Here is a 27,389-nt window from a genome sequence, read left to right as displayed (position 1 = left end):
ATTTTTGCAGAGGTCTCTGTTTATGATGTGATGCATTTGGGCCTAAGCACATTAGCTGCATTATTCATTGGGTACATTTGTCAGAACATGCATGTGTATAAAGAACTAATGATCCACATTAAATTAATGGCGCTATAAAAAAGAAAAATACTCCATACAAGCAGCTATGTCAGAAACTACAGACTTTGATAAACCATAGAAAGGACCTAATCAGATGAAGCATTGGGCTGTTCTGTCTCCAAAATTACATTTCTAGAAATGTACTTGTACACAATGTTGGTTTTATTAAAACAAATTAATTCAGTCATTAAGGAATCATAAGGCAAGTGTCTCATAAGTCAGGACCTCCAGTGTAACAAATTGATTAAATGACTGTGTAATAGTCTCTTTAAACAAATCTAGTGTAACAAGTTAATAGATCTGCTCAATTACCATGCTGGGGTGATGAGGATGTGGGCGACTCTCTCATTAAATCTGGGAGATTGTTCTTAAGAGTTTTTTCCCCTTTCCTCTCTATTTTTCCGTGAGAGCTGTGTTGTGCTTTGGGTTTGAGGTTTATTTTGAGGCCTCTAGAAATTGATTGTTCTAACGGAATTAAAAATAAAAAACTGAATTTGATGCTGCTGACTTCTCCAGTGGATTTGTCAGCTGATATTTCACTTCGGTGTTCTCTCTCCCCTCCCTCCGCCTCCCCTCCCCTTCCCCTTCCCCCCCTCTCCCCTCTCTCTCTCCCCCCCCTTCCCCCACCCCGCCTCAAACCTGTGCGTTGGCTGTTGGTTGAAAGAACGCAGGGGCCCCCAAACCGTTCTCGGTATTCGGTACAAAAAAATACTCAGGGCCCCCGGGATCAGAATAGAGCTTGCCCCGGTTTAGCAAAATTTACAGCAAAAAGTTCTAACCAGGAAAACCGGCGGGCGCCCTGCGGGGAGGGAGAGAGAAAGGGGTGGAGCGGGCAGAGGTCACCTACGTTTCCTCTGAGTCGGGAGTTTAAAGGAGATGTCCATACTATTTAGCCACGGGTTGATTTCATAGAAAGTTTTTCTCCAGGCTTCTACACGTGAGAGGGAAATTTGCCAGCAAATCCCCGGGCCTTCCTGGGCCTTGTTCATTTCTGCTTGGTTTTCTTGCAAGAGAGGAAGAACATCTCAGGAAGTGCTCGAGATGGGGGTGGGGCTCCCAGTCTCCTTAGCGAGTCCTGAGAAGTGGCCTTGACCAGGTGGGGGTGGGGTGGGGGGTGGGGGGGTGGGGGGGTGGGGTGGGGGTGGGGGTGGGGGGGTGGGGGTGGGGGTGGGGGGTGGGGGGGGGGGTGGGGTGGGGGGGTGGGGTGGGGGGGTGGGGGGGGTGGGGGCGGGGGTGGGGAGATGGGAGGGAAGGAAGAGATGGAGGGCCTGGAAGGGAGAGAATGGTTTCTACCAAACACTCTACGTTGACTTTTCTCTCTGGTGAATGTTGAAATCCTCTAGGCGAAAGATGGAGGCCAGATACGGAGGAGCTCTGGAAGCTTCTCCTCTCTTAACACCTAGGATGTCCTTCCCGGGCTGGTTCTGGGGTTGGGACTCGGCAGAGCAACTTCGAGCCTCTTGTCTTTTCCGAGGTGTTGATGCCCATGACACCCTCTCGCAAAGGCCCTGGGAGAAAAATCTATTACCCCACTGCCATTTTGTTAAGTGTTTGCTCCTGCGATGTGACCCTGCCACTTTATCTGTTGGTTTTTATTTTCTGAGTGCATGTTGCCCATATGTTACTCTAATAGTTGCTATAATTCTTGAGCAATGGGGCTCGTATTTTACGGGGCTGAATTAAAAAGAATGCACTTTAATAAAAACCTGAGCAATACACTAATGGCCTGACATTGATGTATTTGCATAGAGATGAGTTATACGGGCCTGCCTGACACGACTTTTAATAAATGATTGAGGAGGTTATTATAAGGATGCACTTTGGTGTGTGTTAACAAGTTATTTTAGTGCATCCGTAGCCGAAACTGGGAGCAATACAGTTCCGCATACAGTTGGAGGGTACTTTTTGTCTTATATCTTGTGACATTTATTGGGACCGCTCCGTCCCCATATTACCGTCGCAAACTACATTTTATTAACCATTAGTACGTTCACTGTGAATGTAATCAGGGGCATGAAAAAGAAAAATGAAACCGCCCCCTTCCCCCGCTCACCCCCTCGCGTATTAACCATCTAGGTAGCCAATAATGAGCGTTTGATACCAGAAGCCCTCCGTCGGAAGTCACAGAGGGCTGGCTACGCTCAACTAGAACCCGCGGAACAAGCAGCCGTTCTCCCGGGAACAGCACAGCGAACTGCCGCTGAGCAGGGGGGATGAGAAAACCACTAAGTGAGAAACTGTGGGTAACTCAGGAAGCGTCCGCCGAGTCTGTGGGCACATGGACTGAGAGTCTCTTTGCGCCCAGAGAACCAAGAGCCCTGACACTCCGTAGATGAGGCACCCAAGAGGATATACTCAAATACCTGCTTGCATGAGCATCCTTTTGTCCTGCTTGAATTTCTTTTCACCATGTGCGCGTACTACATAGTAAAATATGAATAAACTATAAAAATTACATATAGTTGTAACTGCAGGCGGCCTTGCCTTCCCTCGCGGTCTCTGGAGAAACGGCTCAAACGAGGTCTCCAGCGGGATTTCCGAGCCGGAGACGCGGGCAGCGCGCGGTGAGCAGCGCCCCATCTCTGTGCCCGCAAGGCGCCGCCGCCGCGACGAGCCCTTTCACCCGCACCCAGTCGGCGCGCTGCGGGACAGGGGGGGGCGCAAACCTTTCCCGGGAGCCGACACGGAAGGTGGAGGGAATGTCCCCACCCCCAGCCTAGCGGGAGTGGGGCGAGAACAAAGGTCGGAGGGGGGTGGGGCAGGGCGTGGAAGACCGTGAAGCACTCTCGCTGTGCCCTTCCGCGAGGGGTACCTGCGATCTCGAAAATCCTTCGTGACCTGCAGGGCCCTTCCCCCTTGGCGCCGCGCCGGGGTGTGGTGCGTCCCCACCGCTCGACACCCGCCACCGCTGCTTCAGCCTCTACCCGAACAGATGTTTTCGTCCCTCGCGGAGACTTGTAACTGATGTTCGGGACAGCTGGTGGACCGCGCTAGCAACCTGTGTCGGTTCTAGAACATACCTGGTGGGAGCTGCGGGGGGAGAGGGGAGAGTCAGTATTGAGGGGAGAATGGACTGGGGAAGAATCAGGAGAGTGTGTGAGAGAGAGACGAGAGAAAGAGAGAAAATTTATGTACACATGTGCGCACACACTTCTCTAAATGTATCATTTAACCGCTTTTTTTTAATGTGAAGTCCAGCATGGCTGCGGTGGCCTTTACGGCTTCTTCGTGATAACCAAGTAAGGAAAGAAGCTGGGAAACGCGGAAGCGAGCGCAGTGCGTCTAGGTGGTCTGTGCGGAGGAACTCGAGGAACAGGGCTCGCCCTCGTCTACAAATTGCACAATGCGTCGTCCACTGCCCGGGCGCTGCAGCTCTGCGACCTGGGGAGGCCCAAAAGAGGGACCTTTCCCTGGGCGGACGGGAGGGCGGGTGGCGACGAAGGCGTTGTGCGCCGACCACGTCAGAGGTGCAAATTAAGCTGGGACCAAGGGGAGAGTGGTGACCAAGGTCGGGGAGCCACCCCGGGGTGCGCGTGGGCGCCGGGGGGGGCGGGGACTCTCCTGGCCTGCAGGGGACGCGCTCGGGCTCCGTGGGCCCAGCCCCGGTCGGAATCCCGACCTCCTGAACAGCCCGCCCCTCCTGCAGGAGGCGAGCCCAGGCTGCAGCGTCGACGCGCTGGCCTCCAAGGCTCAGCCTTCAGCCTGCAAGCTCGGGTAAAAAACTCCTGGAGGTGGAGAAGAAAGAGCGGGCCGTGCTCGGCTCTGCCCTGGGCACCCCGGTTTTATTGCTCTGTGAAGCCAAGCTGTCAAGTGTCTGGAGGGGGATAGGTTCAGTTCTAGGCATGGAGGTATCAACGGAAGATAGTACCGCGGCTCGGTGGTGCCTTCCTAGGGGCTTCTGGAACCCTCTCGTTTCAGCGGGAAGCTGTCCTGCGGGAGGGAGCCCGACTGGCTGCGCGCACGTGGCAATGGCAAGTGTAGCCCGGAGGCCCCCGCAGGCCTGTGCCCAGCGATAGGGGCCGAGGCCGCGGGGTCTCCCGGGGGCCGGGGATGGAGTCTGCCCCGGGCACAAGCGGACTGGGGCCGGGTGTCGTGAATCCCAAACACACTTCGTTTGGCTGGGTTCAATAAGCAATCTGCCAAAAGGCAGAGCCGAAACCAGAGAGGGAAGCACGGTGCCTGCCACTTCCGAACTCTGTCGAATTTCCTGGGCCTTGTCACCTCCGAAAGTAGAGAACGTGGTCGCGAGAGTCTGATGATGTGTGGAGGTGAGTTCCCGGTGACCAGCTGTGCAGTGGCTGGGTTTTAGCTCGATCCAAATCGTGGGAGGGTCGCAGAGGAGACAGCACGACAAGAGGGAGTCTACAAAGTAAGAGACAGCCATATAACAGAAGGTAGCAGCCACAAGTGCCCTTTCCCACTCTAAGGGGATCTGGAGGGATCCGGGATCTGCAGCACCTGTTCCTCTAAGGGTAGGCGCGCACGCTCCCTAGGAGGGCCGGATGAGCGCTGCAGCTGTCCGCAGAGGCGCAGCCCTCTGGGCTTAAAGCAGTCTGTAAGCAGACTAGAGAAGGAAACCCATCCAGTGGGCTCTTCTTGCCTGCATCCCCGCACCATCCACTCCGCAAGGAACCCCATTAAACCCCCATTACAGACACGCTGTTGCCTGCTTGCTTGTACCCCCTTTCAGCCGTGGACTCGAGGACCCAGAGTGTGCAGGTTAGAGGGACGGAAGAGGACTGAGCTTGAGCCTGTATGTAGGATTTCCCTGTGGGGAGCCCCTTTCAGAACAAATGGAATGAGGCAGGCAAATAGCGTTTTTTCAATTGTCTTCCCATTTAATCAAGATGAATTCCCATTTGTCTCCTTCAGACCTTTGTGACTCAAAGGGAATCTCAGCCCCCGCAAACTCCACATCGTTTGCTTCCAGGTCCTTTTTGAACTGGAAGGCCTTTTGAGAGCTTCCGGCTTCCAAGCCCTTCAGGGTGTCCCCTCCCTCCTCACCTGGATGGAAAGTTTTGGGAGGCCTATAGACCAGGCACAGCCTCTCAGGCTTTCGGGCAATTATTTCAGCCCCTGCCTGTTGTAGGTGGGACGCAGAGCATACTGCAAACTTTTCCCTTAGACACATTTGTCCCGGTCTGGGAAATCTTCCCTCACCAGATACGGCCTTTTTCCTCTGGGGAAGCTGAGTTCCCTCATTCTTTGCTCTTATACACTTCCCACTCTTTAAAGAGAGCCTCATTAGTGCCGGTTCGAGTAAGAGGTGGGGTCTGGGAAACAGGTCCTAAAATGAAAGCAAGTTTTCCGCCCAGCAGAATAGAACCAGGTAAAATAGCCTGGGCTCAAGCTGTGGACGGAGAGCCGCAGACCAGGGACCACTCCCTGGGTGAGGATCTCCCAGATTTGCAGGGAGTAAAGGCACCACACAAAGGACTTTTCTAGGCTTCCCAGGGCAGCCAGGGGACGGTGGGGTGGCTATTGCTGTAAGCCAGCAATACAGATAGAGTATTGCATAAAAGTTGTTGAGTGATGCCGCTATTACAGGTGGAAGAATTCATACCCCTTGAGAAGGCGAGGATAGGGGACTGCAGGGGTGGGGCAGCTATTGCTAGTTTCATAGTTTTATTGAAAAGATCTGAGGTCTTGATTTATTTATTCCTCCTCCTCCTTGGATCCTGGATTTGTCCTAGATTTTGTTCCTCTCTCCAGAACAAAATTTTAAAAACCTTCCCTTGGAAATAGAAGTGGTCATTGGCTGTTGGCTTTCAATACAGAGGCCAGTGGTGGAGGGGGGGTGGGGACACGGACCAGGAGCCCCTAAATTCCCTGTTCTAGGGGAAAGAAAAGGAAGTGGACTAAAGAAAACAGCTTAATTTTAACCTTGACCAACAGGTCAAGAAGAAGTTGACTCCAAATCCACCACTACCACTACCACCTACTTGCAGCAAGATCTCTCACAGCCTCCAAGGATCAGTTCACCACAAAGAGGTCTCTGAAGATGCATAGGTCTCCACAGTGCATCCAGACTGTTCAGGTACTGAGAATAGCATGAGACAGACATGGAGGGTGGCCAAGAGAAATGCTTCCAAGTCTTAGAGAGATAATCCTCTAACAGCAGGAAACCCCAGTTAAAACATACAGGAGTTAGACGTATTAATTTATACCTTCTCAAATTTTTATTTCTCAGAAAATATTGCTGGAGATCTTAGTTTGGTATTGCAGACTATTCGATGGAATTAGTAACTGAGACATGCATCTCAACTGCAAAGAGTATTTTTAATGGTCTATAAGTCCTTATTTGTTTTACACATGATTATAATCCATGTGTCTTGGAGAATGACATAACATCACTACAAATGATGATTATACTGAAGATTGTATTTTAAAGTTATTTTAAAGGAACTATGTGAGCTGATAAATGAATGTATTTTAATACCGTTACTTGATCTTCCATTTTGTCAAAAAAAATTTTTTTTATATTGAGCTCACCCATTTGCTACTTAAGCTGTTCGTGCTTATTTTTACAACAATATGTCAGATGTTTACATATATACACAGAGTTAAATTAGACTCCTGATAGCTTGAAGATCAGTTCTCTGCCTGCAGGCTGGGAGATGACAAAGGGTTGCATTAAAGGTCTATCATTTTCTTTAAGACCTTCAAGAGAATGCAAAGTTCCCTGTGGCTTCAGCTTTGTGTGTGGGGGTGGGGGGTGGGGTGTGTGTGCTCACACGCACCTGGCATTCAAAGAATATTCCTTGAATGCCCACCATGTGGCAGGCACCGTGCAGTGTGCTGGGGATCCAACAGTAAACAAGGAGCGTGTGGGCCTGTGCCCTTGCAGTTTGACTATTCTGCATCTTAGTTTTCGAAGAGGTAGTACAGTTGCAGCTCTGTCCAAGCTGTCACCCACTTTGGCCTTTGAGGCACATTCTTCCCCTGAGTGAAATAACACAGACTATACTGTAAAGAAGAAGGAAGAGGAGGTGGGAAGAAGAGGAGAAAGGGAGGGAGAGAGGCAGGCAAACAGACAGGCTGACTGTTCACTGGAAACCATCATGATCCTTCTAGGTAGAGCGTGGGTCCCTGGCTGACAGTCACCCTGCGTGTGCTGGAAGCAAGGTCCCTTGAAGTCATCCATTCTGCCTTACTCTCTATACCAAGGAGGTTAACGACAAAACGCTGATTTCATATATGCCTTTACAGTCCTTTTTCTCTTTGTAATTGCCTCTATCAGCATACCTAGGCTGGCACTGGGATGGCTTCTTACACCAAAGGTCATGAAGCCCAAGTCTTCAACTGTATTTGCAGTTTGTACTGTTACCCTAGTGCCCTGACTTCTCTGCTTCTGCTGTGTTGGAAGGGAAGTGCAAGAGTAGAGTAGTCAGGCAAGGAAGAAGAACCTTCTTCCCATCAACTTCAGTTGGCAAGTAATGCCCAAGTTCACTCTGGAAGGAGCAAGGTCTACAGGAGCTTTCCTCTTAATCAAGAGCCAGCTCTCCTGGCTTTGGGGGACTTCATTTTTCTAAGGGCTTGCTGCCTCCCTTCCTTCCTTCATCCCAAGTAGCCAACAGCAGGTTCAGAGCCTGTCACTTACCCCCTCTCTCTCCTGCTTTCTTGCCACCTTGACTCTCTTGGAAACAGAGTCTTGTCCCCAGTTCTCAAAGGAGAGATAAAGGGGGCAATTCCAAAATCTCAATCCTTATTCAAAACTCAGGGTCCCTTCTCTCCTTTGTACCATTTTTTCTTTCCCTGAGCTTTTCTCCCGCTAGAGAAAGGGTTTCCCTGCATCCAGCCAGCCAGAGTAAAGATGGAAGAGTGTCTGTGGCTATGTTCTATGGTGAAATAAATAATACTGGCCTGAAGCCAGATCCAGGTTCTCTCCATGGCTGAGATTCCTTCAACAACAGTATGACACAGTTAGCCAAACTATACATCCACATTATAGAATACAGTCATCACCACTTACATTTATTTATGTGCTACGTTATATTTTTAAAGCCCTTTTGCTTTTGAGTTTCACAATAACTTTGTGAGGCAGTTATTATTATTAAGATAATTTTATAGATGAGGAAACAGAAGCTTACCAAAGTTAAGTGACTTTTCTGGGATCAGTTATCAGCAAGAAATAGAAACCAGCACTAGGGCTCAAGTTTTTTGACCCTAATGAAGTTACTCAGTGCTTCTTTCGCACCACATGGGGTCATTTTCAAATGAGTTTAAGTAATCATAAAAGATGCCTCCCTCCAGATCTTTACCTTCGAAAAACTATTCTTTATCCAGAAAACAGACCTATCTTGAGATAGGTCTGTTAGATACTATATTAGTTATCTATGCTATGTAACAGATTACCCCCAGATGTAATGACTTAGAACAATAAACCTTGATTATCTCACACAGTTGTTGTAGGTCAGGAATCCTGGAGAGCTTAGATGGGTGATTCTGCCTCGGAGCATCTCATAAGGTTGCAGTCAACATGTTGGCCAGGGCTGCAGTCATGTGATGGTCTGAGTGGGGCTGGAGGATCTGCTTCCAGGGTTCACTGACATTCCTTGTAAATGAGGACTGTTTGTTGGCAGAAGCCTCAGCTTCTTACCAAACGGACCTCCCCATAGGGCTGCTTGAGTGTCCTTATAACATGGCAGCTGACTTCCGCCAGAGTGAGTGATCAAGAGAAAGGGCATGGAGGAAGCCACAGGGCCTTGTATGACCCAACCACACACCATCACTTCTGCTGCACTGTATTCATGAGAGTCACTAAATACAGGCCACACTTGGGAAGAGGGGCATTAGGCTCCATCTTTCAAAGAAAGGAATATCAAGGAATTTTTGGAAATATTTGAAAACCACCACAGGTAATTAGCCTTTAAGTGTCACAGAATAGAAAATATCCCTTGCTCCTACTTCTCTTTTCACTTTCACTTTGAATCCTTTCCTTGGTTGAATAGTTATCCTGTACAAGACAGCAGGGCCTGAGCTAGGAGTGACCCGAGACTGGGCCTTTCAGGATGACGATGATGATGATGATAGCTAAGACTTTCATAGCTTACTAGGCCAGGCACTGTTCTAAGAACTTCATATATGTTAATTCACTTAATTCTCCCAATAACACTATGAAATAGGTACGATTATCATCTCCATTTTACAGATGAAAAGACTGAGGCACAGAGAGATAGAGTCATTTGACCACAACCAGTGAGTACTATAGACCAGATAATCTGGCTGCACAGTTGTGCTCTCAACCACGGTGTGCTCTCCTGGTTATGGCAAAGATGAAAGATTTCTCAGACCCTCTTATTCACTTGGGGCCATTTGGATTTGGGAGAAAATTAGACAGATCTTTATAGACCAAAGTGAAGAGCTCAGAGAGGGAAGAAGAAAAATCCAGGATAAAAAAAAAAGTTTACAGGATTCTTTTTAAGAGCTGAGCCATAGCATCAAGCACAAGGGTCCAAGCTACAGATGATGACTAGAGGAATTACTGCAAACCGTGGATCCACGTACGAGGCTCAGATTGGAGGCATGAAAACTTGTTGGTTGCCTTTGTTTGAAGGTGGTTAGACCATCTGGTAATAACTAGGTTAATGTATTTTCAGCAACCTTGCTTTTCTGTGGTCTGTACAAGCAGATTGATCCCAAACAACATACTGACGATTGATAGTTTTTTCAGAATGTATGCATCTTCAGAATTTTTTTAGGAAATAAAACTATATTATAGAGGTGTGCTGGTTTTCTTTCTCAACTTGATATCTGTCTCCCTTGTAATAACCAATTATATAAGATATTTATATCTCAAGATTTCCTTTAGCTTCGCCAAGGTAGACATAGGCAGTAACGTTAGGGAGGTGGTAGGATTCCTCTACAAAAATAATATGCACCCATTTAAATTGTGTACTAAAAATTCTTTCTTTCCATGTAATGAGGAAGGGATTCACCTTAGAATGTATCTTCATCCAAACTAGCCCTTATTATTCAGAGTATACTAATATAGAAGCCCTGGATGAGGCTTCTATCAGAATTCTCGCCAGCCTCCAGTAGATATAAAACCCCAAAGAGACATTATGCTTTCCTTTTTCCAAGTGTGGTATTCAATGGAAATGTCTGGTCCAGACCAGAAAATAAATGGTGCATATCTAGACATTTCATCCTTGAGGTGAATGATCTGTTGGATTAAAGAAGAAGACCCGAGAGTGAACTGAGGCTCTCAGGAAAACTTTCCAGTTTGTGGAACAATCCCAAGCCAATTTATAGAATGCTGAAGGCTAAAATTCAGGAAAATATCCCAGCCCTTTTGTCATCCAACTCACACCATCACTCTATTCGCCAGTCATATTTTACATTGATAGATGTGGGGTTTGTATTATTGTGATTTCTGCAGATCTTTAAAAGGGCTACATTAGGGAGAATATTTCTCTCTGAAGCTGGAGCCTAAATGCTTTAGATCAAAATACACGCTTTCCTGTCAAAAAAGGAAATATAGTGAGGAGCTGACTTTTTTAAAGAGTCATACTGAGGAAGGGAGAAGAATACTTTTTGCATGTATCTGTGTGGTAAGAGGGAGGAAATTTAGTGCAGAAATCTGCTCAGATTAGCCTAAAATCGAGTTTCTAGATGAAATTTGCTGCTTACCTCTGTTGTTATTACACGATCCTATTGTCAATGATTGACAAAAGAGTCACTGTCTTTTTTAAGCTATTCAGTGCTAGGAGTTACAAGTGGAATTTCACCTCTCCTGTGTGTGTGTGCGTGTGTGTGTGTGTGTGTGCGCGCGCCCCTGATGACCAGCTTAAAGGACAAGACGGTATAGATCAACCCAAGCTGATGCTGGTCTAATAACACACTCATGTACATGACATTAGGCTCCAAAAGTTTTCAAAGGCACCCTCTGACTCTGTTGCCAGATACTATATTTACAAGAAGAGCTGGCCTCCAGTCCAGATTGCCTGTACACTGAGTGGTGAGGGGTGCACATCTTTCCAGAGAAGAAGGAAACATTTTTGGTTCCTTCTCTTCCCACCATCTCCCAAGTAGAGAAAGGAAAAGTGGATTACAGTGCTCACAAGCTTGGGAAGCCACTCAACAAACCACAACTTCTGGGAAAGAAGGTATAGAGCTTTAAGTTACAGAATCCTCTGAATGTGAACCAAAGAACTGAGCTTGGAATTTGGGGACTGCGAAAATATCTGTGTAGGAGCCTCAAATTGTGAATGCTGCTGGGACATCTGAGAGACACAAACAGGGCCCTTCCCTTCCACTCTGTATCCCTCACCCAACCTCACTGGCTTTCCCTTTACAGGAGAAGACACATACACACTATAAAACAAAAATGAAAAAGCAGTTTTACCTTCCTTTCACCACACACACAAAACCCTTGTTTTTCTCATTTTGTTTTCCATGTTGACACTTTGTTACCCGTAAGCATTTTTAAAAGCAGAGGTCAAGTGGGGGGCAGGGGGAAATGGGTGAAGGTGGTCAAAAGGTAGAAAACATCTGGGGATGTAATGTACGGCCTGGGGACTATGGTTAACAATACTGTATTGTGTATTTAAGAATTAGTAAGAGAGTAGATCTTAAAAGTTTTCATCATAAGGAAGAAAAATTGTAACTGTGTGAGGTGATGAATATTAACTAGATTTATTGTGGTGATCACTTTGCAATATATATGTATATCAAATCATTATGTTGTACACCTTACACTTACACAATATTATTGTCAATTATATCTTAATGAAACTGGGGAAATTGTTAAAATAAAAGCAGTGGTGTATGAGGTCACTTGCCCTTACTTTTTGTTTTTAAATCGTGACCCCCTTTAGCTGTAATGATTGATTGGCAGGCTCAATCAGATGCTTAGGGCTGGTTAATGTCATAAAGTTTTTGAGCCGTGATGAAAGATAACTCTTACTCTCCCTTGCTTGAGCTGTAGAGTGTTTCATCAGCTTCTCCACCATGCTAACTCTTAGGAAAAACATTCCTGTTGTGCATACATGGAACTAAACCAAACCAACCAGGATAAAGGACACCTAAGTAAGGTGCCCTCCACCCACTTCTCGCTCACTCCCAGTTTTGCAGGGCCAGTTGCAACTGGTGGCCAGCTGGAATCCTGGGTGGAAGTAAATTAACTGGAAACTTGAGTCACTGCTGCAGTCCCCTGGAATAAAGGAACGAATGCCAGTGAAGCATGGCCCCAGAGCCCACCTCTGGCTACTGCCCACACAACTCAGAGCACTTCTGTGCTCAGGCTGGCAATCACGCAGACTCTGTCTGCCTTCTGCGTATTTGCCTGTAGGATGGAGGCCAGGCCACAAACTTTCACACTTCTCCGATGCTCTAAACATAAGGAGCTCAGAGAGAATGCTTCCTAAAGGAACTAAAAGAGGTGTCTTCCCACATATCTAACTCGGGATAAATATTATAACCCTATTTACTTCTTGAGAAAAAGCTTCAATCTTAGTTCCAAGTTTCTATGAGTGATATGACTATATTACTACTACTACTGGTATAGTAGTAGTTTTTATTATTATATTTCAGGAATAGCATTTCTAATTATCTTGTGGATTTTTGCTTTCTTAGGAAGAAGGAATAAATAAAAAGTTGCTTGGCTTTTCAAGACAGAAGAGGGATGGTAAAGGTAAAAATAAGTAAATAAAGTAGATAAGAGACTCATTTATTGCAAAATAACAAATAATAAAGTGGTGCTTTAAGATAACAGACTTGCCCCACACCCAGGTTCTTTCATAAAGAAAAAGATGAGGGAGGAAGGGAGGGAGGGAGGGAAGGGAAAAGAAAGATCTTATTATTTAGGATTTAAATTATATCACCCCAGCACAGCAAAGCCTCTTTTGAAATAGCTGCCTCTTTGTAGGACACACACCTTAGTCTTGCTAAGAACACAGAAATTCAGAAGTTTAAAACTTACTGGGAACTTCACAAACTAGAGAAAAGAAATAAGGCAGATTTGCATCCTTTTTTCCATTAAACCATGCCATCAGGAATGTATTCTACAATAATTTCCTTCAGGCAATTTCATTCCCAGTTTTCACTGTTTTTTATTTTCAAGGGAACAAAACAGACCCACACTTTCTTTACCTAACACTAGCCTGAAGAATCTATTGAATTATATTGATTTTTCTCCCTTTGAACACAAGCTCATTAACCTGAAACACTAAGGGGATAACTATATTTCACTGAGCCTATAACTGAGTGTCTGAAAATAAAAAGATTCCAAGACAGTGATACAGCTCTCTCCCTGGGATTCCCAATTTTTTTTTTTTTTTTTTTTTTTGGCAAATTCAGCTGCAGAAGCTGTGACATTGCTTCCTTAATCCTAGAGAGTTTCACATCAGTTATAAGCAGCTTTCTTTAAATGTATCCTTCTTTATTGTAATGTTTAGCAAAATCCGGTTTCCCAGCTTTCCACCAACTTCTGTATTCTTACAGGCTACTGGGGAGAAAATGTTAGCATCCAACAGTCGTGCGGCGCTGACAGCAGGTTCCGCTGCCTCCTCTCAGCTAAGTGAGCTAGGGCTGAATTGAGAAGCTATCTTGGATGTATGGAAATGAGGTCTCCTCCAAAACCCCCGGGGACTTCCTAGCAAAGGAAAAAGCCATCAGGAAAAAATTAGACAACACAGACAGCAGAGGCAGCCTGCTAGACAAGTCTCTCCAAGAAGCCCAATGAGTGGGGCTGCATTTATCTTCCCAAGCCAGGAGATGTGACCCCACTCTTCCAAAATAATAATCATGTAACAGCTATTTTACCCAAGAAACCAATATAAAGTACTTGTGGTTTTGACTTTTATTTGAGATCTCTGATGAGATCAAATGATCTATACCCTTTCATTCAAGGCAACAGACGTCTTCAACTGTTTTTTAATTTGATTTATCCTTTGAAACAGAAAGTGCATTACATTTAACTGGTCTTGCAAAGGGGGTTTTCTTCTCTTTACAAACCGAATTCCTTATATAAATTAATAAAAGTTAAAGATGCTAATATATCACCGTTAGCTTAAAAAAGAAAACAATTTACATAGTCTATAGTATTCTTATGATACAAAACACTTCAAATTCAATTACAGCAACTAAATGAATTTTTATGTTTCTGACCCAGAGCAGTTGTAACAATTCCCACCATCTACTTTAACACGCATTTTTATCAGAAAGGAGTTAAATTAAATACAAGCTATTGTAGCCCCTCCCTCCCCAACACCTTCTTTAAATCACTAATAAATAGCAACAAACGACTGTGCAATTTCGGAGAGAAACAGAGAGGCAGGTCTGAGGCCCGTCCTGGTTCCAAGTGTTCTACTTCAAGTGCTGGAGGCGGAAGCCGGGTGCAGAGCCAGGGGTGGTCCGGGAAGAGCGAGAGGGATGAAGGGGAAATGGGATTGATCAAATCCAAACCCAGGAGGGGAGCGGGCGAGAGAGGATGAGAGCATTCTTTACTACGCTTCTCCAGTTAAGCAAAGGGGAACGTGGTTTGAATAGCTCTTAAAAGGGGAAGGGGTCGCAGAAAGAAGGAGGTCTATCTTTTTACACCAAATTCAAAAAAGCATTTTACATTTTAAATATTCACAATAGAGTAACTTCTAGTCAGTGAGACTCACGATTTATTTACAAAGAGCCTTCAACAGGCCACTTTAGTCGGCACAGCAGTTTGTGCGGGAGAAACATCCCTCTTCCCATCTGTGGCGGCCGGCCGCCCGCCCGCGTGGCTCCGAGGTCCCCCGCGCGGTGGGTGTCGACGGGTTCAGAGGCCTTCTCAGCGCCCCCGCCCTGGCCAGCGGCCGCAAGACAGGGGCGGGGGCGCGGGGGGGACACGGGAGGGGGGACGCGACTAGGACACCGAGCGGGGCGGTAGGGTGGCCCAGCTGCGGCGTCTGTTGCGTTAGTCTTGCGGTGTATTTCCTGCCCTTCTCTGCCTTCTCATCATCCTCCGAGCCTCTCTCCCCCGCCCCGCTCAACTTCTAGGTTAAAAAAATAGATATGTACATCTTAGAAAATAGCAAAGGGCCCCCTGCAGGCGGGGCCGTGTCCTCCGGGCCCCGAGGAGCGGGAAGACGGGATGCGCGGTCCCCGCGGCCGCCGCGGAGTGACCGGAGGCCGGGCGGGCGGCGGGCGCTCAGGACGAGCTCTCGTTCTCGGACGCGTGCAGCAGGAGGCCGCCGCCGCCGCTGCCGGACTTGTGCTTCTTCAGCAGCTGCGTGATTTTCTCGTCGTCCGAGTTGGGGTCCAGGGGCTTGTTATAGTCGTCGTCCTCCTCCTCGTTCTCTGAGGCCCCTTTCAGCCGCTCGGTTTCCGAGTCCTGCTTCTTCTTGGCCGTGGCCATCTCGGCTGCGTGCTTCTTCCTCCACTTGGTCCGGCGGTTCTGGAACCAAACCTGGGGGTCGAGAAGGCGGAGAAGAGGGGAGACAGGGGCGGAAGGAATTTAAGGTGAGCAGAGCCAGGCAATGCCTTCTCTCCCGCATCCCGCAGTCGCTCCTGCGGGCCCCTGACGTCTTGACACCCTCCCTCAGAGTCCTCCCAGGTCTGGGCCGTTGAAGTCGGTCTCCACTGCCCCAGCTTCCTCCGAGTATCAGGCACCAACAAACTGACTGCCGTTGCCATAGTGATGGTAACACAAGAGTATTGAGGTTGTCAGTGAGTGATTTCTCAGAAAAGAAAAAAACTTGGAAACTTAAAATGAGTTTCCCTAAAAGAGTTCGCTTGCCTACTTTCTCGTTTGAAGTAGAAAACTTTTCCCTTTCGTAAAGTTGCCTCATAATGACTGCGATTCTATTCGTTTTTAACTTTCTTAGATTAAGGTATTTCAAGCAATCTGAAGTGTACTGGCTTTTTAGTGTGATTTGTGGGAGAAGACACAGCATTTACCCCAATTACCTCTGTTCTTTTCACTTTGGGGTATTTGTCTGTTTCACTTATTTCAGGTCTGAATACACACAAATATGGTAGGTAAACACTCCCCTCCCCATTTACACTTGTAATGTATGATGTAAAGTTTTTAAAAAAAAATCTGCTAAAACAGAAACCTCAAATCAGTAATAATAACCAACATAAATGCATGAAAATATTTAATATTTGAAAATATTTAAAAGTTGAAATCATCATAGTAGTTTGTGTGTCTTTCTCTGTCTCTCTGGTTTAATGTTTTTCATAAAACCGAAGTCAAAGTAAGAATTTTCATCAGTTATTTTTTTTAAGTGAAATTTTGCCAGTTACATTACTTCCCACTATTAGCATGCCTAATCTTTCACATATTATTTTAATATTGTCCCTCCCTAAGAGATTCATTTTTATACAAATATTTTAAACCTATTCATGATGTTTGACATCGTGTTTCATACATATATTTTAACCTAAAGCATCAGCAATAGCAACCAATTTCCCAAACATATTGAATCATCCTCTCTTTATGCTTCTCATCCATTTTCTCATCCGTTATGTATTTATCTAGAGAATCAGAATTGTTAAGAAAGTGATTTTTAGTTTCTTTATACAGCTATAATAATTCACTTCTAGCCACGCCGACATATTTATGGTGACAAATGAAGACCTCCAGATTACTGTGGTAGGCTCTGTACCAACCACTGCAAAAATAATTTTAACTGTGATGGTACTCTAATGGTAACATACAAAATCACTCCTGAAATGCATTTTATGGTGCTTATCTGTGGGGAAATACTCTCTGACCAGCAGATATGGCTAACGTTATCCCTACTTAATTTTAAAAGCAACAATATAACTAATGGAAACAGACTTAAACACACACACCAAAAAATATATATATACATACATATATATAATATAATGAAAAAGAGGAACAAAAGAGAATACCAGAAATATAGGAAACCAATCCCTTTATATTTCAGGGAAAGATTTCTCCAATTTGATTCCCTGGAAATACACCGTACAACTCAATCATAAGGTAAGTGACATTTTAATTATAATTTGTTGTCATAAACAGTAAAACATCTTACATCTATTGATAAACTTATATTTCATAATACAATAATAATCTTGTCATTTCATTTGGAAAAGTACTATTCCAAAGTGGCTGCCTCAGGTAAGCTAAAAGCAGATGGATGCATCCATGCTAAGTGGTTAGATCTTGTGGATTTATTGGGGTTTTTTTAACCTGCAAGTTAATACAGTAGCACTATAATGCTGATCTACATTAGGGAATTATATAACTAGTGGAGACTGAGTTGACAAACAAAAGCTTGAATATCCTTACAAGTAGAATACATAGAAGCTATCTAACTGGCCTGGTCTATTCTCAGGGCTGATATTTCCGTAATGCTTTTATTCTCTAATAATGGCGAGTTCCCCCAGCACATGCTGCTATCTAGATGAACCTAATTTCAAAGGCGGAGGCTTGATTCCTTTTGTTCATCAACAGTTTGCCTGCCCGAGAGATCCCAGAGCTTTGTAACCTCCCCCTCCACCCCCTTCGCTGATCTCATCGCTCCCCTTGCTTCTCGGACTGCACCCTCGGGCGGCTGTTTGTTAGTTTGGTGTGTGTGTGTTTGTGTGTGTGTGTGTGCGCACACGCGCGCGCATGACGTACATGGGAGAGCTCTCCCTCGAGGTTTGCAAGGTCCACTCACCTTGACCTGACTCTCCGTCATCCCCAACGAATAGGCCAAGCGAGCCCTCTCGGGCCCCGCCAAGTATTTCGTTTGTTCGAAAGTCTTCTCCAGGGCGAAGATTTGCTGGCCCGAGAACGTGGGTCTCGTGTGTTTTCTCTTCCCATCTTTGTCCAACAAAATGGATCCTTGATCTACGAGAACAGATTAAAAAAAGAAAGGAAGGGGGGAAACAACCAGTTACGAGCGGCTCCGCTGAGAAGAGACGAACTCCAGAAGCAACGTTGTGGTGGGAAAGGCAAGTGTATTCCGCGGCGGGCACGAGAAGTGCCGTGGTGCTTGCAGTCCCACTGCGCTTCTCGCTTTGCCTTCTTACACCCACCTGTGTTTTAAAAGCGCGTGTGTTTGGAGCCGCAGTAAATAACCTTCTGCCCAACGACGTCCAACAGAGGGAGCGCACTGCTGAAGTTTGCCGAGGCCCAATCTCTAGGCCCAGTAAATTAAGGCATGTGGGTACGGGGGGGGAGGGGGTGTGGGAAAGTCCCCTCTCACCGCCTCGTCTAGTTGGGGCTCGTTTGGTCCCGGGGCCTTTGCGTGGGGGTGACTAGTTTTGTTCCTTGACCGCTTTCCTAACCTGTGCCCGCGCAACAAAGAGCGCCTTGTTTTTGGAACACAAGAGAGTTAAATCGCCCCCGCGTCGAACGCCGCTGCGGCCGAGGGGGAGGGGACGCCGCCTTTGTTGGCGGTCCCTACGTGGCCATCCAAACGAATACAATAACGTCTCCCCGACAGCCGCCCCCGCCCCGGCCGCCCCAGTCCCGAGGCTTCCGAAGGGAGCCTCCGCTTGGCTCCCCCAGCTTCCCTCAGTTACTGCCGCTCAGCCACACGAAAGAGATCAGGAGACAGAAGAAACTTCGGGGACTCGGTCAAAAGCAAAGAACAGAGCGAGAAAAGGACAGGGGACTGGCCCCTAAATGCCACCTGGGAGTATGGGAGCTTCCGCGGCGCGCTGGCCAACTACCTATAAGATTAGGGGGATCCTGGGGTAACTCAGTTTCGAGCAAGATCTTTGCGGGATGTTGCATTTTCCCCCGTCTTTGTCCTGTTACCTCGTTCTTCCTCCGGTTCTTTCTCTTATTAGGATGTTGAGAGCCACGATGCCCCTCAATATGTCCGGGGCCGAGGCAGGTGGAAAAGCGAGGGCCCAGAGGTGGGGAGCGGCCCAAAGTGGTGCTTGCCCTCCTCCACGGGCCGCGGACCTCTCTTCAGTGGGCTCACCTGGGCTGAGCGTACTCGGGGGACGAGGGGGGCGGAGGTGAGGGCGACGAGGTGAGGTGGGGACACCCTGGACCGAGATGTACATGCAAACACATGCGTTCGGCTCAGGGCTGTGGAGGGCTCGTCGCTGCCGGTCCCCACCGGTTCGTAGAGAGGAGGCCAGTCAGGCTGGCGAAGGTCGAGTGGGACTTCGGCATGGGACACTGGAAAGCTGCGGTGCGGGCTGGAGCACAGTAGCCTCTCCTGCCCTCCCCACCTCTTTAACCCAGGACGGGCATGCGGTTCTGGCCGGGCTGTTCCGGGAGCAGCCAGGGCCTCGGATGAGACACGCCCCGCACCACATTGTGTTCCGTGGAGACGCATGCACACCCGTTCCGCAAGGCGTGCCCAAGGCTTGGGGAGAGGGGGGCGCTTGGACGCAACCGTGGAGCTCAGGACAGCGAGAGTTCCTCGCTGAACGCCCTGGCCCAACCTAACTCGTGCGATTCTGGCGCTGCCAAACTACTCGGCAGTCAAGAGGGTGGACTCGGCATGCACACCAGGGGCCATGACCTGAGAGCGGGCAGAACAAGCACAACTGGGCGCAGTCAATTGTACTCACGAGGAGTGCAGGCCAGGCGTGCGTCCCTCCAGGGCGGGCTCTGCATCACTCCTGGCCAGAAGATAGGCGTCCGGCCGGGCAGCTCGGCTAGCGGCTTGGGGTACCGACCCACGGCGGCCACGGCCGCGGCGCTGGGGCTGAAGTAGAGCCCGGGCGGCGGCGGTGGCGGGCTCAGGCTGCTGAAACGGGGCAGGCCGGCCAGCAGCCCCGCTGGGGTTGAGGCGGCGGCGGCAGCGGCCGCAGCTGCGGCCGCGGCGGCCGAAGCGGAGGAAGCGGAGGTGGACGAGGAAGAGGAGGAGGAACCGGAGGGCGAGGCGGAGGGCAGGGCTGCCCCTGAGGCCACGGGCATGGAAGGCCGGCTCAGGATGTCGTTGATGCCATGTGGGGTGGCGGCCGAGAGTTGCTGAGGGGGGCTGCCCAGGGATGAGAGCCCCCCCGCGGCCGGGGGCTTCAGGCTGCCTGGGTTGTGGGAGCCCAAAGGCGGGGAGGGTGATGACGAGGAGGACGAGGAGGACGAGGAGGAGGGGGGGCCGGCGGGCAGCGCGGGGTACGCGGCGGGGTACAGCGGGGTCTTCATTTCTGCCATGCTGTGCAGGGCGGCCAGGGGCGGGCTGCTGAGCAGGAACGCGCTCTGCCGGGTGCCCTCCATCGCCCCCACAGCTAACATCCCACGATCAGGCCGGAGCCCGCAGCCACGCAGCGGGAGCGCCGGCCGGTGCCCCCGGAGGGGCTCAGGAGAGCTAGAAGCGCCGAGGGCGCGAGCGAGGAGTCGCTCCGCACACCAGGAGGCGACCTGCCAACTGGGCCAAGAATGCAGCCGCTGAGAGTTGCTCTCGTAACTGCGCAGCAGAAATGTCCAAACACACCAGTCGAGAGGCGGTGGCTCGCCGAGACCAGCGAGGGTCCAGGTGGTTTGGGCTGTCTTTTCCCTCTTAGAGTCCCGGATTCAATCTCGGGCTCTTCTCTCTTCCTCACTTTTTCCTCGCCGCTCAAAGTGCGCTACTTCTCATCTTCTCCCTCTTGGAAATAAGCAAAACAAAACCCCAGCCGGCCCCAGAGAGCTTGTAACAAAGTTAAGAGTCACCGAATCTCCGCTTTGATGTGGGAGAGTGGGGGCTGGCTCTTTTTCTTTGGGGAGGTTCAAAGGACGCCGGGTTCCGCCCGATGAGCTCGTCCAATCTTACTTGGATGCCCTGCTCTTCGGGCCACGAGGTTGATTCGCACTCAGCGCTCGGAGCGCGAAGGGAGAGAGAGCATCCAGCCCGCGGGAGGATTTGGCCTCTGGGCGGGCTTCCTCCGCCAGCGCTGCCCGAGGCTTCTGTGCCAGAAAGGGCAGTGCCACCAATCCCTGCGGCTCCCGGATTCGGCGCGCCGACCTGCCTTCCCCTCTGGGCCACGGGGCACTAGAGTTGCAATATTGAAAAGAAAAAGGGCGAGAAAAACACGGAAAAACAGACTAAGTGAAAAGTCTGACGGCTTCGGTTACAGCTCCACTCGTCTGTCCACTTCTGAAAACGGGCCTGGCGACCCCGGCCCCACCCCCCACCCCCAGCGCCCTCTCTTCCTCTCACTCTCCGCCTTTGCCTCTCCTCTCTCGCATTTTCTTCGCGGCTCTACAGGCTTCGCTCTTCTAAGTCCTGTCCTCTGGCCAAGCTGACCCTCTCCGCGGCTCTTCCACTGCCTCTCTCTCCTCTCCTTTTCCCTTCGGGCCTGACAGTTCAGATGAAGCTCTCAAAGGTAATAAAACATTTGCATCACTCCCTACCCCTCTTTAGCTGGGGGACGAGAGGGAGGGGGAAATGGGGGTCCAAAATGAGAACTTTGAAGGACGTCACTCCGAGGCGGCCGGCAAGGGCGGGGCCGAGGAGCGGGGTGCAGGCCGGGGGGCGTAACCACCGTCTCCAATAGCACTCAGCCTTGGGCCTCGCGTCGCCTCCGGGTCGCGCCCACTCGGGAGCGCCGCGCCTTCTGATTGGCTTAGGAGGACGAGCCGTTGGGCCGCGCCCGCCTCGTTCCCGCCCCCTCCCACTTCCATCCCTCCTGTGGGTGGGGCCCGGAGGCGGGGCCTGGCGAGTGGTGAGGTTCGGCCGCTGGCCCAGTGGACGCCTCAATTAATTGTGTTAAATAAAACGGGAAGGGGGGGGAGCAGAGATGAAGAGGGTATTACTTTTTAAAGAGAAGAATAATGGAAACCCAACCCTTTTATGGAAAAGCAGTTCATATTCTTCCCTCGCCTCCCCCTGGCCTGCTCGCGTCACCCTACCCCCCTTCTCCCCACTAGCTCGCGACGCCTCACCTCGAACAGAGTCTGGTCTCTTGTAAAATGGAGCTAATGGAGCAGGCAGCCGGCGTAGCCCTGGCCTGGCTCCTTCTTTTGAAGGGATTAATTAAAGGCCATCTGGGCTCTCCCAGGATTGTGTAAATTAATTTGTTGCTCCTTAAGCCTTATAGATGTCCTTAATCCTCTTGTAGGCCGAAGCATCGTCCTTTTCCGTCTTTGCCACCTCCCGCTCTCCTTCGCTGTTCCTTCTCCTTCATTTTCTTTTCATTCCTGGGTCCCCCCCGCACCCCCCCCCCACACACGATGTTATCATTTATAGGTTTACTCAATTCGCAGGGAACGGAATCAGCTTATTGGGAATATTTATTCCTGTGTGATGTTTCGACCTTAGAGCTGTGAACTTTTTTAACTTTGCTCCCCTGTGATTATTATTTGTTTTGAGTTTTACGGGGGCAGAATCACCAAAATTGAGGTGGAGTCTTTAGATACAGAAGTACCTGGTTACACCCTCCCCCCCGATCCACTGTAAGTTTTTGAAAACCGTCGCCGAAACTCTTACTCCTCCTCTCAAGGCCAGGGTTGTTTCGGGAGATGGAGATGTTCCGGCTTCTGCGCTGTGGTGATGGAATGTCTAGGGTTTGAGTTGGAGGGTGGTTTCCCTTATTTCCTCTCAATTTCTTCCATCCCTGGAGATCTTTACATTTCCAGCAGGGTTGAGCTGTGTAGACGGGGAGGAGGACCCTTGAACAATTTAGAGATTTCAAGATATTAAAGTAACACACCATTGAGGGATGGTGGCTAGAGTAATTTCGATGAGAACATTAAGTCCAAACTTAATTCGCAGAAAATAGAAATAAACAGCTATAATAAATAAAGGAATAAAATTCCAGCGGCACCACCCAGTTGGAGTTTGGTTGGTGTTTGGCTATGAGTGCCAAAAGCACTCATTTGCATCCAAGCACCAAAAGCCAGAGGGATTATTCCGCTTTGATAACCTTCATTTCCGACGCACTGGTCTTTTAAGGGTGGCAACTTGAGCTTGAGCTTGAGGAGTTTTTGTTTATCTTTTGCCACTTTTATTATTCACTTCTGAGATAAAAGTAAAGTTCCCTTCTTGCTTCCCGACGCTTTTTCATTAACTTCAAGACTGGGCTAAACCCATCACCTCATAGACCTTAGAATCTGACTCCGGGGAAGGTGAAGTCTTTCCTCAATGTGAATTATGCTGAGTAGAGCAAGAATAGAGATGATGAGGGGGCTGTCTGTATTTCCCTGCGAGGATGTTTTGCTGGGCTATGGGTCTAAAACCCCAGCGCCGTGCCCCTTCGACAGGCCGGGAGACTGCTGCAGGAGAGTGGAGCGTGTAGCCCGGCCCTGCCCCGAGTGTTGGGGTCCTCTGCTTCTCGATTCGTTGAAAACGAAACTTTTTCTCGCCTCGGGAGTCTCCAATACGGAGGTGGCACACAACCTTCCGCCTGGACCGCGCTCCTTGGCCACCAGCGACCTCCTCATATCCCCGGCATTCCTCACAGCATTCTTAAGGACTAGGTAGGAATGGAGAGGAAAGGAGGCCAGTGATTCCCAAAGATTCCAATTTTAAAAAGCTACTCCCCTTTATTTCATGTAAATAGTGTGACCTGGGAAAGAACTGAGCATTTTCCTATTGTAAATTTAGTATCAGATTTGTGGTGGGTGAGGTAGAGACAGAGCAAAATCAAAGAGACAGACCAACACCAGGAGAGATTGATTCAACTCCACCCAACTCCGGGTTAATTGCCATCGGTAAATTGTTGCAAAACTGGGTACGGGTAAGAAGTCTCAATCGTTTGCTTTTACTTATCATTCACATTGGGGAATTAAAATAGCAGCATTGTTCTTAATTGTGACAGTAAAAAAAATCTGGGGTCTGTGTACCTCGATCCCCGGGGGGTGAACCCCGGGTGCCTGAATCCCGCTTGGGGCAGTGTGTATTCCAGACGCACGCTGCGAGGCGCTGAAGGAAGGCCGGTGCCTCTTGCCTGGTGTGTTGGTGGTCATCATCGATCTGCTCCGTCTGTCTCCAGCTGGGAGCCGGGAGAGCGAGGGGCGTCCTCGAAGGGGGTGGGCTGCCCCAGTCTCTCGCGGGGAAAGATAGCCCTGTCCCTCCAGAGCTAAAACCTCCTTCAGGACAGCGTCCTGGAGGAGCAGATCCCGACGCGGATGCGGGAGGCCGGTTTTCGGTCGGGGCCATCTTACACACTACATACACACGCCCTAGAGAGTCCGGACTTCTCTCCCTCGGGGAACCCCCAGGACCCGCGCGCGCTTCTGCCCACGACCTAATAAAGTCCGACATTTCTAAGCAACCCCTAGGAATGGAACGTGTCACACGTGGTCGCGACGCCCCCCGCCCCCCGCGTCTCTGAACAATATATATATATATTTGGGGGGACAGTGTTTGAAAGCGAATGATTTGCATTTTAATTGAAAAACAAATGAAAGCGGTTTGGCAAATTCTGAGGTTTCAAAAAGGGCTAAAAAGGGTAGGGGTGAGGAAGGCGACGCACCCCTCTCCACCCCTTGACTTTCTTTAAGCCTGCAAACAAGGGCCTCAGTTCTCAAGTTACTGTTTTTAGCCGCTCCTACTATTACTCAGCCTGCACCACGCACTTGCCCACCCTACCCTCGATCTAACCCTGGACTCAGACGCCTAGTGGTTTGGTACTTCTGTTTTAAAATGAAGGAGCAGCCACTAAATTCAGAGTAATTCACAGAAGGAATGCAAATGAAATCTCAGCTAAGTGTACCTAAATTCAGCACTCTGTCGTGGATGGGTGATAACTATTATTCCCCAGATATATTAACGTTAAAAGGTCGGGATACTCAAGTGTAGCCACAGGAAGCCAATTCTATATTCGCAGAAGGAGGGAGGAGGGGATGAAGGGAATTTTGTGTGTTTCAGGCCAAAACCCACTAGAAAATGTGTTTGATTGTATCGTCTGGATGACTTCTTTAATAACTCCACTTCCGCCGACGAGTGGGGCCTGTTCGGGCTGAACCCAGAGGCCGGCTGGGTTTACGTTCATGTTAAAAGAGGGGTCTAGAGGGCAGCTAAGTGGCAATTCAAGGGAGAAAGAAGAATGTCCACGATACCTTGGAAAAACCCAGTGTCAGAGAAGGAGAACCGGCGAGGAGGGAGAGCAAGGCTGTCTGCATCTTTGCAACCCATAAACGCGGCGGGATGGGAACGCGACCCTTGGCCGCTTCTGCTGACCGGGAATTAACGAGACTACTTGGGAAGGGTTGGGGTAGCGAGGGGCCAACAATGCTGGGTGGGGAAGAGCGCTGGGGGATCCTGCTGTCAGCGCTCTCCCAGCCGAAGTCAACGCAAAACACGAGAGGGAAGGGACCCTCGGTGTAGACTGCCCCGTTGGATCTACTACCAAAAAGATCTCGAACGTCAAGCCAGGATCCCCACCCACCATCACCACCACCGGGCGATCTTCAAAGTAACTGCATGGCAGTCCTGTGCACAACTGCAGAATACGTACTGAGCTCTCCTGGGAGACACGTGCACTCGGAAGGGAGGGTTCTGAAAAGTCCAAGAAGATGCAGAATACTAAGGTCCAGAAATGTCTGCAATATCAAGACCCGATCCAGGAATAAGAATAATTGCAAGAAGACACCAATGACCTGCTAGAGAGAAAACTAGTCTTCAACTTCAGCAAAGCACACATAACTTCAGCAAAGCACATACATGTATGTATAATACCCCCGACCCCTCACGCTCCCAAGCATTTTCTGCAGAGACCCCATTTGCTTCCAGGGAACCCACTTGCTTTGATGTATATTCTGGAGACGGGGATCCGGCATGGAATCGTGCGCTCCAAGGAATGTCTGTGAGCTTCTACAATTTCCTTAAAGAATAAAATGCTGGTTCACTTTCACCACCAGATTAAACAATATCTGATGTGAACGGTCGTAAAAAATTTACACCTGTATAAATGACGTCCACTGAACATAATTTAAGTAATTTTAAACGAGCCTGTGAACTAGTTCCTCTTTCAGCCCTGCTAAAAGTTGTTGCGTGTGAGTGAGTGTGTCAGCATTGGTCCTTTCAGCCGCCTCACGCGTGCGGCTCCTTATTCTTCAATGAGAAAAAGTTGTTTTATTTGCGTCACTGCTTTGCTTACAGTTCCTGGGTCCTTCAGGCCCTTTTGAAGAAATCCTGAGCAGTTATCGCCCTCTTGTGGAAAAAAACTTAGCGGTTCCTTCGATCCAGAAAAGACAATCCTGCCTGATTGTGTTAGAAGGATTTATTTTCTCAAAGAGGTCTGCCTTTGTGTAACTGCTGCGCTCGTTGATTAACATGTGCTTAATTTTTATCTGCAATGCCAAATTCATAAAATGAAGTGTGGGTCTGGCAGTTCTTGCTTTAATTCAGATAGCAAAAGCCCTCTAAAATGAACATTTTGATTTTAATCTTTTTTCCTCACCTACCTTTTGTTGCACTCCATTATTTGACTCAGTTGGGATAAAAGAAATTTCTATTTTTACTGGGATTGTTTTATTTTTTTTAACTTTTCTTCCCTAATTATCAAAGCAATACTCTACTTAATTCAGAATATTTAGAAAGTGGAGATAATTATAAAAACAAAGAGTTACCCATAATCCCATATTCAGGGGAAAAACTCTTCTGATATTTTGACATATTTGCTTGCTGTCTTTTGTTTAGTTTTGATGGTTGAGATCGCACTGAGTATGTAATAGTGTATCCTCAAGCTTATTTTATAACCTGCTTTATTCACTTATTGAAGCAGGTACAGATCAGCACTGAAATCTCCCAGACTTAGTCTTCTCTTAGAGCCCTGCACACTCTCAGAGGCCTGGGTCCAGCCTACTCCCACAAACCATAATCTTGCAGGGATGCTAAGTGCTCCAATGCCAAGGTTCCTGCCCTGGTTCTTCCACTTACTATTAACCCCCTCAGACACTTTGCCACTAGTTCTCAGAATGTTAGGACATAGTAATATTAACAATAGCTAACACTGAGTGTTTACTGTTTCAAGTAATTTACAGCATTAATTCAACAACTCTGCATCTCTGAATTAGGTACAAGAGCTGTGCCCATTATAAGGATGATGAAATTAAAGCATAGAGAAGTTAAGTAACTTGCTTAAGATTATACAGCTACTAATTTGGGAAGCTGGGATTTAAACCCCGGGTAGTCTGGTTCTAGAGTCCCTACATTTTTTTTTTTTTTTTTTGGCGGTACGCGGGCCTCTCACTGTTGTGGCCTCTCCCGTTGCGGAGCACAGGCTCCAGGCGTGCAGGCTCAGTGGCCATAGCTCACGGGCCCAGCCGCTCCACGGCATGTGGGATCTTCCCAGACCGGGACACGAACCCATGTCCCCTGCATCGGCAGGCGGACTCTCAACCACTGCGCCACCAGGGAAACCGGAGTCCCTACTTTTAACCAGTATATTAAACTGCTCTGCTGATAACTGAAAAAATATTAATGCATAAGAAAGCAATCTGAATA

General features: G+C 48.6%; 1 protein-coding gene across 1 annotated transcript; it reads right to left on the bottom strand.

The window, feature by feature from the left end:
• Positions 1 to 13,917: 13,917 nt before the first annotated feature.
• Positions 13,918 to 21,105, bottom strand: NKX6-1 (NK6 homeobox 1). The gene is made up of 3 exons (XM_004282154.3): positions 19,588 to 21,105; positions 17,730 to 17,902; positions 13,918 to 15,502 (listed from the first exon to the last, which is right to left on the bottom strand). The coding sequence occupies exons 1-3, from the start codon at positions 20,252 to 20,254 to the stop codon at positions 15,245 to 15,247; spliced, it is 1,098 nt and encodes a 365-aa protein (XP_004282202.1). The 5' UTR covers positions 20,255 to 21,105; the 3' UTR covers positions 13,918 to 15,244.
• Positions 21,106 to 27,389: the final 6,284 nt, after the last annotated feature.

The sequence above is a fragment of the Orcinus orca genome, chromosome 4 (genome assembly GCF_937001465.1).
Source record: "Orcinus orca chromosome 4, mOrcOrc1.1, whole genome shotgun sequence".
Classification (NCBI taxonomy): domain Eukaryota; kingdom Metazoa; phylum Chordata; class Mammalia; order Artiodactyla; family Delphinidae; genus Orcinus; species Orcinus orca.
This window is presented reverse-complemented; position numbering and strand designations above follow the sequence as displayed.